Source organism: Vanacampus margaritifer, chromosome 8 (genome assembly GCF_051991255.1).
Source record: "Vanacampus margaritifer isolate UIUO_Vmar chromosome 8, RoL_Vmar_1.0, whole genome shotgun sequence".
NCBI lineage: Eukaryota > Metazoa > Chordata > Actinopteri > Syngnathiformes > Syngnathidae > Vanacampus > Vanacampus margaritifer.
In genome coordinates this window covers 9,242,221-9,256,504 of record NC_135439.1, presented here as the reverse complement: position 1 = coordinate 9,256,504, position 14,284 = coordinate 9,242,221, and the positions used below count along the sequence as shown (strand labels likewise).

Below are 14,284 nucleotides of genomic sequence, written 5' to 3'. Positions count from 1 at the left end.
GATAGAAAAGGGCGCTCGTGCGATGTGTTTTCAAGGCTATGAATAATAACACGTGAGGGATCAGAGTCTGATAGCCTAACTTGGATCAATACAGATCATTTGTGAAGCTTTATGAATTCATTAGCATGCTTCGAGTGCACTGCTGGCACAACTCTGTTTGAACTTTTGCTCATAAAATCTCTTGAAAAAAAAACCTGTTGGATTTTTTTTTTTTTTTTCTCTCCCAAAAAGAGAAATGTTTAAAGCTCCTTTTGACTTTTGGACCACTGCGTTGGGAAATGTAAATGAACCGCAGTTGCACAGCATCAAATAATCTTCCTCACATTTTTACTACAATCGCTCTGCTTTTTTTCCCCTCCTCGTCCCCCAGGCTCCCTTCACACCCTTCATCACTGAGATGATGTACCAAAACCTGCGTAACCTCCTTGACCTCGCCTCTCTGGAGGAGAAAGACACCGGCAGCATCCATTATCTCATGCTGCCCCAAGTCAGGTGGGGGGAATTTCCCGTCATTACCCAAAAATGAGTGGAATGTGTAATTCTCAATTAAAGCTTAAAAAAAACTGCAATGGATAGCATGACAGTCCCCTTGGATCTCTCATTAACATACTATACTTAACTTATTCCCTCCCGGCTGTTTTACTGGATTTTGCAAGGTTTACCAAAAGAAAGATTAGTCTCTTCTTTCATCAGGAAAAAAAAGTATATTTCTACATGTTTCCGTTTTGCAGCAAAGTTTCATCATTATTCACATATCTGTTTAAAACATGGGGAAAAGAGCTTTTTGCAACATGGCCCTGGTTGATCTCTTATACTATGCTGCCACCCGCTGGCCATTTTTGTAAAAACTACCAATGCTTCAAGCCTCTTCAGTTCAGAGGCTGCATCAAAGCCTTCTGTATGCTCTAGCATAAAAACAACATAAAAACGTATAAATACGTCTTTGGCACACACAAAACATTTAAAATAAAACGTATTTATACATTAATGTGAATAAATGAGTTAAGAGACATAGTTGTAAAACGAACAGATAAGTGAAATTGCGGATGTGCTAAACTCGTCTTTTTTGCAGGGAGAATTTGATTGACAAGCGCATCGAGAACGCCGTCTCTCAGATGCAGTCGGTGATCGAGCTGGGGCGGGTCATCCGTGACAGAAAAACCCTGCCGGTGAAGGTAAATCATCCATTTTGTCCCGTGCAGCGCCAACACTGCGTTGCGTGTGCGTGACTACTGCGCTATGAACATTTTCGATTGACTGCAATGGCTGTCATGTGCCTCAGTATCCACTGAAGGAGGTGGTCGTCATTCACCAGGATCCAGACGCTCTGAAAGACATCCAGTCGCTACAGAAATACATCCTGGAAGTAAGTCAATTCATACATCATGTAAAATGGTACGAATACATCTGAAGTGATATCGCAGTATTCCGTGAGGAATGACGCGCGGCTATTGGACGCGTGAGCCATCTCCCACAATTGCCAAAATATTAGGAACAGTTGTGGGGAAAAATATCCTCAACACCCTCTGCCAAATGATAGGGATGTACCAAACCACTTGTTCTCAGACCGATACTGGTATGAGTCGTCGCTAGGGCTGGGTATCGATTCCTCAATCGATTCGATTTCGATTTACAAGAGTTCAGTTTGATTAGATTTTTCCCGATTCGATTCGCTTCACTTCAATCTGATATTGATTAATTATGGAACATCAAGTCTTTTTAAATATCAAGGACATGATAAAAACTCATAAAGATTAAATTCCAAATTAAATTTGGTGGAGGAAGTAACTGTTTTGGATTTAGTGTTATAATCACTTAAGTGTTACACAAAAATTGGCATCAACAAGGATGAGACGAAAACCTCTTCATTCTAATTTAATAATTGTAAATATAAATTTAAAAGATTCTAAATGATCTTAAAGTACAATAAGTCTGGTCTTTCATAAATGTAAGAACATACTATTAAATTCATGTGAACATTAAATGTAAAACAAACCCAGTCAAATAAAAATAACCCTCACCCTTTAAAATTCAATTTTCCTATAAATATACGGAAAAAGAGATATTAAAATGATTAATTGTTTTATGAATAATAATGAATCATTTGTCTCAATATTTGGGACCACTGTGGCCAAAATATGCATATTACCGGTAAATGTACACCCAAAATATTAGCTACGACTGAGGCAAATATTATTGTGGAAGCCTCGGAAATTATAATATTTATTGTAGATGCATTGGGTCAAAATTATAGTCAAATCCAAAATCGGTACACCAAAAGTTGTGAATAATTGACACTAACCCTGAAAAGCTTGTTGTTGTTATTTATTGCCCTGCCACAAATGGCGAAAGTTTGCAAATATTTGTCACCGCCCCTAAAACTGTTTTTAAATTCCCTATAAATGCCCCAAGATGGCAGCAAGGCACTACTCGGCTTGCAAACGTCACATAACCAAACAGTAAAAACGGTTGAGCCATTACGGTCGTTACCGGATCCCTTAGGCACCGTCATGTCGCTTTCAGTCGAAAGCCAAGTGGCTAAATGCCTGCTCCCCAAGATGGATAAAAAACAGGTGGATTTTTCTGCTTAATTCATATTACACAAGCGCAGTATTCATCAGAAAGGAGATTTCTGACTTGACTTGAAGTATCATTGGCTGGTATCGGCTCCCTCTACTAGTACCCGATACCTTAACTCATTCACTGCCATTGACGGCTACAGACGTCAAAAATTCATTTGAACAATTTCTATTAGTTTAACATTTTTTCCACTTTTGTTAAGAGCATGAAAACCTAGAATTATTTGTATTGTATATTTAGAACAGGTATAACATTTGTGATTAACTCATTCACTGCCATTGACAGCTATAGATGTCAAAAATTCATTTGAACTATTTTTATTATTTTAATATTATTTTTAATTTTTTTTTTCATTTTTGTTAACAAGAGTATGAAAACCTAGAATTTTTTTGTACATTCAGAACAGATATAAAATTTGTTTAAAAAAATTTAAAAAAAAAATTTAAAAAAAAGAAATGTTTTTTTTAAGAAAAAATAAATACAAATTAGGGGCATCAGGCAATTACAATTTGTAATCGTAATTAATCGCATGACTTTAATAGTTAACTCACAATTTAAATTGAAAAAAAAATTTTTTTTAATGTTTTTTTTAAGAAAAAAATATTTTAATTAATTACATAATAAATAAATACAATTAATCACTAATTTTATATCTGTTCTAATACCCCCCCCCAAAAAAAAATCTAGTCTTTTTTTTGTTAACAAAAGTGGGGGAAAATGTCAAACTAATAGAAATAGTTCAAATGAATTTTTGACGTCTATAGCCGTCAATGGCAGTGAATGAGTTAATAGTGAGTTAACTAGTGAAGTTATGTGATTAATTACGATAAAAAAAATTAATTAATTAAAAAAACTGATTTTTATTAATCTTTTATTCATTTATTTATTTTTTAAAATCGTGTCAGGCAATTAAATTTTTTGTTGGTAATTAACTGCATGACTTCAATAGTTAATCACAAATTTTATTTCTGTTGCAAATGTACAATAAAAAAAATTCTAGGTTTTCATGCTCTTGTTAACAAAAATGGAAAAAATGGAAAACCAATAGAAATAGTTCAAATTAATTTTTGACGTCTCTAGCCGTCAATGGCAGTGAATGAGTTAAAAATGCGTCTGGTATCGGCCTGATACAGATAAATGGAACTGGTACTCAAACTTTAGCTCCATCATTTAGTCTAAAATAGCGAGCGTATCAGCAAGTCATCCGCGCCAAATGTCTGTCTCAGCCACTTTGCAGCACAATTGAGGAGGCGCGCTGGCACCCGCCAGGGAGCGTGACCAATATTTGAATACGTCACATATTTCCCTCTTTAGACAAGGGAGAATAGAACGTATAGAATTGTCTGAGAAAGGCAGCCAGGCTCACTGAGGACGTAAAGATGGGCTAGCGCAGTGCCTGCTTGATTTCACGCTGCGCTCGCGCTGTGACAGGATGACGACTCCCCAGCGTGGACTTCTTGATTCCTTTCTTAAACTGACTCCCAGAGGGCTTCGGTTTGAAATTGCCGTGTTGCATAATGCTTATTTATTCGGTCTTGAGTTCAGCTTCTTCGGCCTGCCACACTCAGAACGATGCGACTGAAAGACCAGTTGAAGTTGCCCAGGGTGCGGGGGTTCAGCAAGTTTTATGGGTGGGGGTTGATTTGTTGTTTGCATCACAGGTGAATGACGTCGTCTCGATTACGATAATTATATATATCGCCCTGCCTTAATAGCTATAGCAGCCAGGAAAATCCGCATCTCCTTTGGCAATCTTTTTTTTTTTTATTTTGTGTGTGTGTGTGTGTGTTGGGGTCCTTTTTATTATACTATTGATGTTTTAACTGTTTAGCACCTTGAGTTGCATTTTAATGTATGAAAGGTGCTATATAAATAAAAAATGAATTTTTTTTGACCGATACTCAAATCTCATTGATACCGATACCATTAGTACTTATGATACATAAAATTTCCCCCAAAACAAGACAGATCATTTTTAGACCTATATTTCGCAATAATATGAAATTTCCTTACAATTGCTTGAAATTAATGACAGTTATATTTTTTCAATTTGCTCATAAAAGTCATTCTGCATAGAGCTCACAATTAAATGAATGTCAAAAAATCGATAAACAAATGAAACAAATAATCCAGTGGCCATGAAAGGTGCTATATAAATAAAGAACGATTTTTTTTGACCGATACTCAAATCTCATTGATACCGATACCATTAGTACTTATGATACATAAAATTTCCCCAAAAACAAGACAGATCATTTTTAGACCTATATATCGCAATTATATGAAATTTCCTTACAATTGCTTGAAATTAATGACAATTATATTTTTTCAATTTGCTCATAAAAGTCATTCTGCATAGAGCTCACAATTAAATGAATGTCAAAAAATTGATAAACAAATGAAACAAATAATCCAGTGGCCATGAAAGGTGCTATATAAATAAAGAACGATTTTTTTTTGACCGATACTCAAATCTCATTGATACCGATACCATTAGTACTTATGATACATAAAATTTCCCCCAAAACAAAACAGATCATTTTTAGACCTATATATCCCAATTATAGCAAATTACTTTACAATTGCCTGAAATTAATGACAATTATATTTTTTCAATTTGCTCATAAAAGTCATTCTGCATCGAGCTCACAATTAAATGAATGTCAAAAAATCGATAAACAAATGAAACAAATAATCCAGTGGCCATGAAAGGTGCTATATATATATATAAAGAATGATTTTTTTTTTGACCGATACTTAAATCTCATTGATACCGATACCATTAGTACTTATGATACATAAAATTTCCCCAAAAAACAAGACAGATAATTTTTAAACCTATATATCCCAATTATAGCAAATTTCCTTACAATTGCCTGAAATTAATGGCAATTATATTTTTTCAATTTGCTCATAAAAGTCATTCTGCATAGAACTCACAATTAAATGAATGTCAAAAAATCGATAAACAAATGAAACAAATAATCCAGTGGCCAGGAAAAAAAAGTCCCAATCAAAATATGTGGTTGTTCAACTTCTTTTTAAGGAATACGGTAAAGTGCAAATCATTCAATTCAATACAATAGTGCTTCAAGTAAATTAGTCATATCTACCATGTTAAGAATTCCTCAAGCTGTTTAGTGTGATGTTTAATTCTATCTTGTTTTGTAATCCATGCTTTTAATTTTGAAGGTTGCTCTGTATTCCCGTTTCCTGTTTCACGTTCTCCGTTCGTCATTCATCTCATATAAGTGCAGTAGTCGATGACGATATAATATACAAATATCTGTCTGCACTTCAGAGCTAATTAAATTGTTGAGTACAACTGAAGACTTATGTGCTCTCTTACCGTCGCCCCCCTGTGGCGGTCAATGAATGCAAAATAACAATTTCAGCCTCCTGACCGAAAAACGGCCACAAGATCGGCCCAATATTGATACCTGGTTTCGGTACTAGCCCATTCTTCGTTGTCACTAGCTTATCTTTTTAGAATCTGTTATCATTTTAATTAGTCCATCAAATACTTTGATATGTCTTGTGGTGTCGTCCAACTCTGTTGCTACCAAAAACAGCAGCACCAACCGAGACGGCCCCTGGGGCAGCTACGAATTCTTCACGGCGCCTCTCTTCTCTTCTAGGAGCTCAATGTGCGCCAGCTGACCATCTCGACGGACAAAGACAAGTACGGCATCCGTCTGCGGGCCGAGCCGGACCACATGGTGCTGGGCAAGAGACTGAAGGGGGCATTCAAAGCCATCACCGCTGCCATCAAGGAGCTCAGCAGCGAGCAGCTCGAGGCCTTCCAGAAGAAAGGTACGGCCATTAAGTCCACTTCGGGGTAAAAGGGACTGTGCCCATGTGCCATTTCTCTTGTCATTGAGATGTCTTTTTAGCTATTTCACGGTACGGCACCACTTTAATCCACTTTGGTGCTTGTTATTCCTGCCTTCTTGTGAAGTGTAATTCAGTTTTAAGTCACTGTGGTAAATGGAAATTGAAAGCAGCTAATGTGCATCTATAGTGCTAAGGTTGTCAAGGCATAGTATGAAATGCTATCAAAATAGCATCATGTGTCAACAAAATTGCAGACCGCCAAAAAGGCATCATGTTCAATAATACAAACAATCAGAATGTGACTAAACAAAAATAGAATTCCCTTTATAATGAACCAATGTCCATCCTAACGTTTGAAAGCTGTGCCCAAATCAATAGGGGTGTGCCCAAAAATCGATTCTCACAAGAATCGCGATTCTCATTTAGTACGATTCAGAATCGATTTTAAATGTCCCAAAATCAATTTTATTTCAATTATTTTATACTGTCTTCCCTTTGTTTGTGTGTGCCTTTATTGGGAGCGCTGTTCATGTTGTACCCAATTTAGCCACTTAGGGGCAGTGTGGTTCCACGCGGTCTGATACACTGTTAAGTTGTAGCCGCATTAGAGAGTAGAAGGAAAAAGTCACGATCAAGTTTTATGAATAAAAGTTTTTTTTTTTGCAGCGTGGAACCGTTCTTTTGAGTGATAAAAGTGCCGCGCGTAGAGTACTAATTAGCATTAGCGAGTCAGACTGGAGTAGATCATTACGATTCCTCGAACATCTATCAATTGAAGCAAAAATCATTGTCAGTCAAATCGTTTTGAATCAAAAATCGACCGTAGTCGAAAATTGATTCTGAATCGCATCGCACACCCAAAAATCGGAATCGAATCGTGAGACATTCAAAGATCCCCCCCCTACAAATCAACATAAAGCATGTAAGTGATCTCATGTGCCCCCAAGTAAACTCGCTGCGTCCGCATCAAAGCAGCACAAGGTATTTCGTCTCTCCAATTAGGCGAGGAGGAAGGCGTAGAGCCCCCCCTGCCCCGAGGTCTCATGGGAAAAAATACTGCCAAGGTCATCCGGACTGTGGGAACTTAGCATTGCCAATCACTTGGACGTTTGAAGTCTTGGTGAAGATGATGAAGATGGAGGAAGAAAAGCGTGGCTCCGAGTGACAGTTAATTGATCACGATGCATTTGAGTGAGGGAAAACCCATTTTAAGACTCTGAATATTTTAACGAGGCTTACAGGATTCCTGCGTGTGTCGATAAATGGCCACTTAGTTACTGCATTGCTCACTTGCGTCTTAATTTGCAGCGAAACGATCCCAAAGAAGGAACCACTCCCTTTCAGTCAGGATCAGGCGGGAGTGATGTGGCATATGCCTTTGAAGGTTACGTCAGCCATATCAAAGTGATGCAGCGGAGACGAAAAGAGCAAAATTGAACCACCCTGACAATCGCCAGAGAATTTTAAGGAGCAACAATGACCCTATTAAGATGGCTTTAGTTCTTTGACCTCACATTATTTAGTGCTATCACGCGGGGGATACCTTTCAGATTCATCTATTAACTCGTTCACTGCCATTGACGGCTATAGACGTCAAAAATTCATTTGATCTATATCTATTAGTTTAACATTTTTCCCACTTTTGTTAACAGGAGTATGAAAACCTAGTAGTTTTTTTATATTGTATTACAACAAGATATACAGTTTGTGATTAATCGTGAGTTAATTTGTAAAGTCATGCGATTAATTATGATTAAAAATCGTTCTCGCCTGACGCCCCTAATTTGTAATTATCTTTTCTTAAAAAAAAAAAAAAGATTATTAAAATGAAAAAGGGGGGGGGGGGAGAAAAATATATTTTTTAAATTAGGGGCATCAGGCGATTAAAATTTGTAATCATAATTATTCACATGACTTCACTAGTTAACTCACGATTAATCACAAATGTTATCTGTTCTAAATGTACAAGGAAAAAATTATAGGTTTTCATACTCTTGTTAACAAAAATGGAAAAAACTAAACTAATAGAATTTTTTATTTATTTTTTTGTTTTACGTCTATAGCTCTCAATGGCAGTGAATGAGTTAATAGGTGAAAATCTGTGATATAGAAAGACCATATAAACTTTTCACACCTCACACGCATTAAAACACACTTATTAAAGTAAACCTAAAACTCAACATTGGTAGAAAATACTGTACATTTTATATAGTATGTGTATTGAATATGAGGCTTTAAGAGGCGGAGCCTAGTAGGGTGACAATGCAGCAAACATAAAATTGATAAAAAATATTACTGCGTATGGGTCTCTTAGCGTGAGATGTGTTTGTGTTAGTGTTTTACTGTCCTGGCATTCAATAAAGTTGACAAAATGGCCGCCTCCTGAGCTGGATAAAAACGAGTAGATTTTGGTGCTTAATTCATATTTCACAAACCCAATATTAATCATAATACCGTGTTTAGACTCATGGGGACGCAACAAACTGCTTCTGCTTTTTTTCCCCCCTTCTCTCTAACTTTGATGCTGGCGTTTTGATGGGCTACCTAAGAGGTGAATTGTGAGCAAAAGCAGGAAATCAAAGCGTAGAGATGAAGGATTAGACAAGAAGCGCGATTGACTCGCCTCGGGGCGTCCGGGAGTGAAGAGGAGGACGTGGTCACGTTTTTTCCGTGAGAACAGAGATGGTTAATTGGTGCCCCTGGCAAACGTCAAACCCGAGGAGAGCTGATTGGCCGCATTGTTTGACAGCTCGCGCGGATGCAGCCGGGAATTTCAGGAATTTCTCCCGACAAGTAAAGACGATCAGAGGTGGCAAATCCAAGTCCAGAAAGTAAAAACCCTGCCACAGTTTGGCTTTAGCCCTTTGTGCTAGCTACTAGCAGGTAACCAAGCACCTGGGGAGCTAGCTAGGGAGCTAGCTACTAGCTACTAGCAGGTAACCAAGCACCTGGGGAGCTAGCTTAGGGAGCTAGCTACTAGCAGGTAACCAAGCACTTGGAGAGCTAGCTAGGGAGCTAGCTACTAGCAGGTAACCAAGCACCTGGGGAGCTAGCTACTAGCTACTAGCAGGTAACCAAGCACCTGGGGAGCTAGCTAGGGAGCTAGCTACTAGCAGGTAACCAAGCACTTGGGGTGCTAGCTAGGGAGCTAGCTACTAGCAGGTAACCAAGCACCTGGGGAGCTAGCTACTAGCAGGTAACCAAGCACTTGGGGAGCTAGCTAGGGAACTAGCTACTAGCTACTAGCAGGTAACCAAGCACCTGGGGAGCTAGCTAGGGAGCTAGCTACTAGCTACTAGCAGGTCACCAAGGACCTGGGGAGCTAGCTAGGGAGCTAGCTACTAGCAGGTAACCAAGCACTTGGGGAGCTAGCTAGGGAGCTAGCTACTAGCTACTAGCAGGTAACCAAGCACCTGGGGAGCTAGCTATGGAGCTAGCTAGCTCGCTAGCACCTGGGGTTAAAGCCAAATTCTGGCAGGTTTTTTTACTTTCTGGACCTGGATTTGCCACCTTCTGAAGACGGTTATAAACTAAGGATAGAAGGAGGTCTTCATTCTAAATGACTGAAAACTTTGTACCTAGATCCCTTTTTACACTATTAGAGCTACTTGGACAAAATCAAAACCGCTGAGATTTATCTGTCTTTGATGGTGATATCCTCCAAAAGCCTTTGTTGAAACTTTTAGAGGATCATTTGTTGTACTACTCAGAAACTGGTGTCGAGTTTCTAAAAAAAAAAAAAAAGTCTCAAGATTAACCTCATTGATTTCCTCTGCCACAGTGGAGGGAAAGTAAATTGTGTTTTCACTCTGTCCCCACACTGTACGTCAAGTATTAAATGGCTCCTTTTTTTATTTACGAGGTTTAAATCCTGAAGGAAAACATAATACGTTTTTTCAGACTGCTCCATTTCACACATGAATGCTCTTTGTAATATTGTAAACTCGCAATATTTGGCAATACAACGGCGCCTCCTAAATCAAGCATAATGTTCTTGGAAAGTCAAACAGAAGTTGCCGTTCAAACAGTCAAACAGTCGTTTGTGATGTCAGCAAATCTAATGACATTTGCAGTTCAATGAACTGTTTAAAGATGAGCTTTTTCTTCACAGAAGATGTGTCAACAGTGATGATACTGTAGAACAGGAAAAGGAATTTCCTCCAATAGCGCATCTGTATCGTCACTCACTCAGTCACAATATTGATATTTGGCGCTGTTAATTATTCATGAGCCACTGGATATTTTGACAAGTGAAAAGAATGTAATCTCATGCAAACAGCTGAGAGCACACAACAGATGTGTGCCGTTGCTGGCTTCATAATTGGCTCTCCAGCACATTAACATGATATTGAATGAGAAAATCCCAAGCCCATAAGGGGAAATTGTTGCCTTTTGTCCACTGCTTTAATGAACGTAGATCAATTATGCTTTTGATTCTCTTCTTCCCCAACAGTTTACAGACAATAAAAACACTGTTGGCGAAGGATGACGTATACTTTTTTGCGAGTCAACTGACGTGCTGCATGTTTGTGGTGGTGGTGGCGGCGGCGGCGGCATTTCAGGTTCCATCGTGGTGGACGGACATGAGCTTCACGAGGAGGATCTGAGGCTGATGTACGCGTTCAATCAGAGCTCTGACTCAGCCGCGCAGTATGAAGCCCACTCTGACGCACAGGTGAGCGAGCGGCTGGCAGAGAAGAAACACTTCAAACAGTACAACACTTCTTATGGGTCTCTAGGAAAGTGTGTTATGATGCATGAATCCATTACTCATATATATATATATATATATATATATATATATATATATATATATATATATATATATATATATATATATATTTTTTTAAATAAACGTGGCCAAATGTTAGCAATTTAGCCCCAAAAAAGTGACTGCTAAACATAATTTTGAAATCCTCTTTTTTTTATTAGTATGTTTTTTAATTTGAGTAAATGTCCCCTTTATTCACCAAATTGTGAGTAAAAAGAAAAAGAAAAAAAAGGAAATAGTTTTATTATTTAATCATCGGGCATCATTTCACTAAATTCCTTTGTAAAAAATAAATTTAAAAAATGGATAAAGGAATGGAATTGTAGAATATTCTTAATAGATATATAATAATAATAACAATAATAATAATAACAATTATAATAATTTTATGGGGTTACTGAGGTACTCAGAATGTATAATTTTTGTTATGGCTTGAATTCTCCGATTTTTTTTCTTATTTTTTAACACATTACAACATAAAAAAACAATGATATTCAAACATTCCCTCCCCCAAGAAAAAAATAAGCCGATTTTGTGCCTATTTTTTCCTCTCTTTTAAACTTAAACACTAAAGAAACAAGTATTGTAAAAGTCAAATTTTGTACCTGTAATTCATATCTTTATTTATGTAAGTTTTAATGGTTTATGAAAGAAGTAATTTTATTCAGTATTCAGAAAATGGATGGATGGATAGATATTTTTTTTAAGTAATTTGCTTATTAATCTATTATCGAAACTTTATTCTGTCTAATATTGGAATTGGCATTGACTTAAAAAAAATCCTTATTGGTTTTATTATTTTTATACCTCCCAGCATGTTGGTACATATTTTTGTTCTCTTCAGAGAAAATAAACAAATTGTCAATTGATTAATTTATTGTTGTCGTTTACAAATTATTTTCAAAGGAATGTGGGATTCGCCCTATGAGGATAAGCAGTATAGAAAATAGATCGAATGGGACAATCTTTCTGTGAATGTTGAGCAGCATCATGGCAGATTTCCCACATGTGGAAGTTGGCTGTAAATGATGTCATGAATTCTTAAAAAACAATTCATCTGCTAGTATGCACATCCTAGCATAGCTGGTAACATTTGCATGATTGTGATCCTCTGCTCTATTCCGCCTTTAACGAGCCAATGACAAGACAGATGGCGAACATTTTGACATGTTACTGACAAAGTCGTCGTGTTGCACATCTACTGTACACGCTGTGGGGAACAAATGATGGCGTCGCCACACTTGACAGTCATCTCTCAGCTAAGCGGAGTCCAGCTCGTCCGGCTTTCCCACAGGCCGTCGCTAATCATTGCTCCGCCGAGCGTACGCGCAGCGCACGGTTGCACCTTAATACCAGTTTACCCAGCCGGCTTTTTAATTTGCCGTCGTTCTTGCTCGCTCGCACTGCCTCGCAGTCTCCCATCTGGCTGCCACGCTCTCAGCTGTGCGTTGCTTACATGCGCCTTCCTCCCCTCCGCTTCTGTAGATACATTCTTCTTCAGTACAGTAGTTGTCATAACGAGGAAGATAACAAGCCTGACCTGCGTTCATGATATATGCAGAGTTTCTGAAATAGCCATTGCCCATCTCATGTCATTTGTTTTATACTTTTATCTATACTATATCTATTTTGGTTATGTTCTTTTTTAATAGTGAAACTAAATCGCCCACTTATAATGGTCATATTTAGTGAATGGGAGGTCTTAACCCTGGAGAATCCACGGGGTCAAATTTGGCCCCTATAAATTCTGCTACTCAAATAACAAAGACCTTTTTTTTTTTTTTTTTTTTTTTTACAAATTTAACTTCAAAAGTCCAGAGTGCCACTTCTGACCCCTGCATGGGGCCATCTAGTGGATGAATATTGCACTTACATGAGCCAGAGTGGTGGTGACAAGATGGCTGGCAACATGCTGTTTTGTTGAGCTGGAAATCAATCCAAACAAAACCATCTTCTCAGCAAACCATCAGATGGTAAAATTGTGGTTTTTTTTTGTTAATCTATTTCATATCATGTTGCAGAATGCCTAGGAGTATGTTTTATATATCTATTTTGATAAATTAGCAACTCTGAGCTAGTTAAAAAAAAAAAGGGTTAAAATTGAAAAAACATATTTTGGTGTTCAGTGAACTTATAGCAGTCATTTAATGTATAATTCATAATTTTCCAAAGAAGAAAAGGGTTCTTGGGTTCTCCAGGGTTAAAGTAGCACTAAGGAACTTTTCAACCTTAATAAAATATTTTCATAACGTTTCTGATGACCTTTGCCATGGCCTGATGGGGTCTGTATCATTTTTACTGGCACGACGCAACTTTGAGGAGGACGGTAGGAACACTGCCACACAAAAGACTACAAAAGACTTCACCCTTTCCCCATTCGTTACAAAGACGGAAGTCAATTCGAATGTCGATGCACGATTACTGCTTTCATGGCAGAAGCTGCAAAACAACTGAAAAGTTTTGTCTGAGGAGACAAAAAAGGAAAAGGGAAACTACCCGGATAAAAGGACAGTCAAGGATCAACATTGGCCCGGATTTCACTTGCTCAAAAACGACGCAATGCGCTTGTCCTCATAGGAAATGTGGTCTTCCTTCAGAAAAATGGCGCCGCCATAATCAATGTAAACTGAAAGTTCCTTAGTGTTGCTTTAAATTCTTAAAATTGGCTACCGGAAATCTCGCAATATCCTATTTAAAATACTTAACTTTTATATGAGCAGAAAAGTAAATTAACCACAATAAATGTTATTAACTGTCATACAATTTTAACTCATTCAAAACCCCAAAACGTGTAAATGCGTTTTTTAATACTTTGTCCTTCACTCCCAAAAAACATATTCAGAATTTTTTTTTTATGTGCATACAGAAGGCTTTGATGCAGCTTGTGACATGAAGAGGTGGCTTAAAGCTATGGTGGTTATTACAAAAAATGACCAGTAGGTGGCAGCAAAGTGTAAGAGATCAGCGAGCGCCATGTTGCAACAAGTTTTTTTCTTCTTCAGTGTTTTCACAAGAAATGTGAATATTGATGAAACTGCAAAACAGAAACAGATACAAATATACTTTTTTTTCCCCCTCAGAGACTGAACTTTCTTTTAG

At 37.6% G+C, this 14,284-nt stretch overlaps 1 protein-coding gene across 1 annotated transcript in view; it reads left to right on the top strand.

Moving 5' to 3' along the window:
- The window catches only part of iars1 (isoleucyl-tRNA synthetase 1), a 51,371-nt gene that overhangs the window by 30,617 nt on the left and 6,470 nt on the right, over positions 1-14,284 (top strand). Inside the window, exons 23-27 of the mRNA XM_077573519.1 lie at positions 371-492; positions 1,073-1,175; positions 1,283-1,366; positions 6,219-6,393; positions 10,977-11,089. Coding sequence (XP_077429645.1) covers positions 371-492; positions 1,073-1,175; positions 1,283-1,366; positions 6,219-6,393; positions 10,977-11,089 — 597 coding nt within the window. The remainder of the gene's footprint in view (positions 1-370; positions 493-1,072; positions 1,176-1,282; positions 1,367-6,218; positions 6,394-10,976; positions 11,090-14,284) is intronic.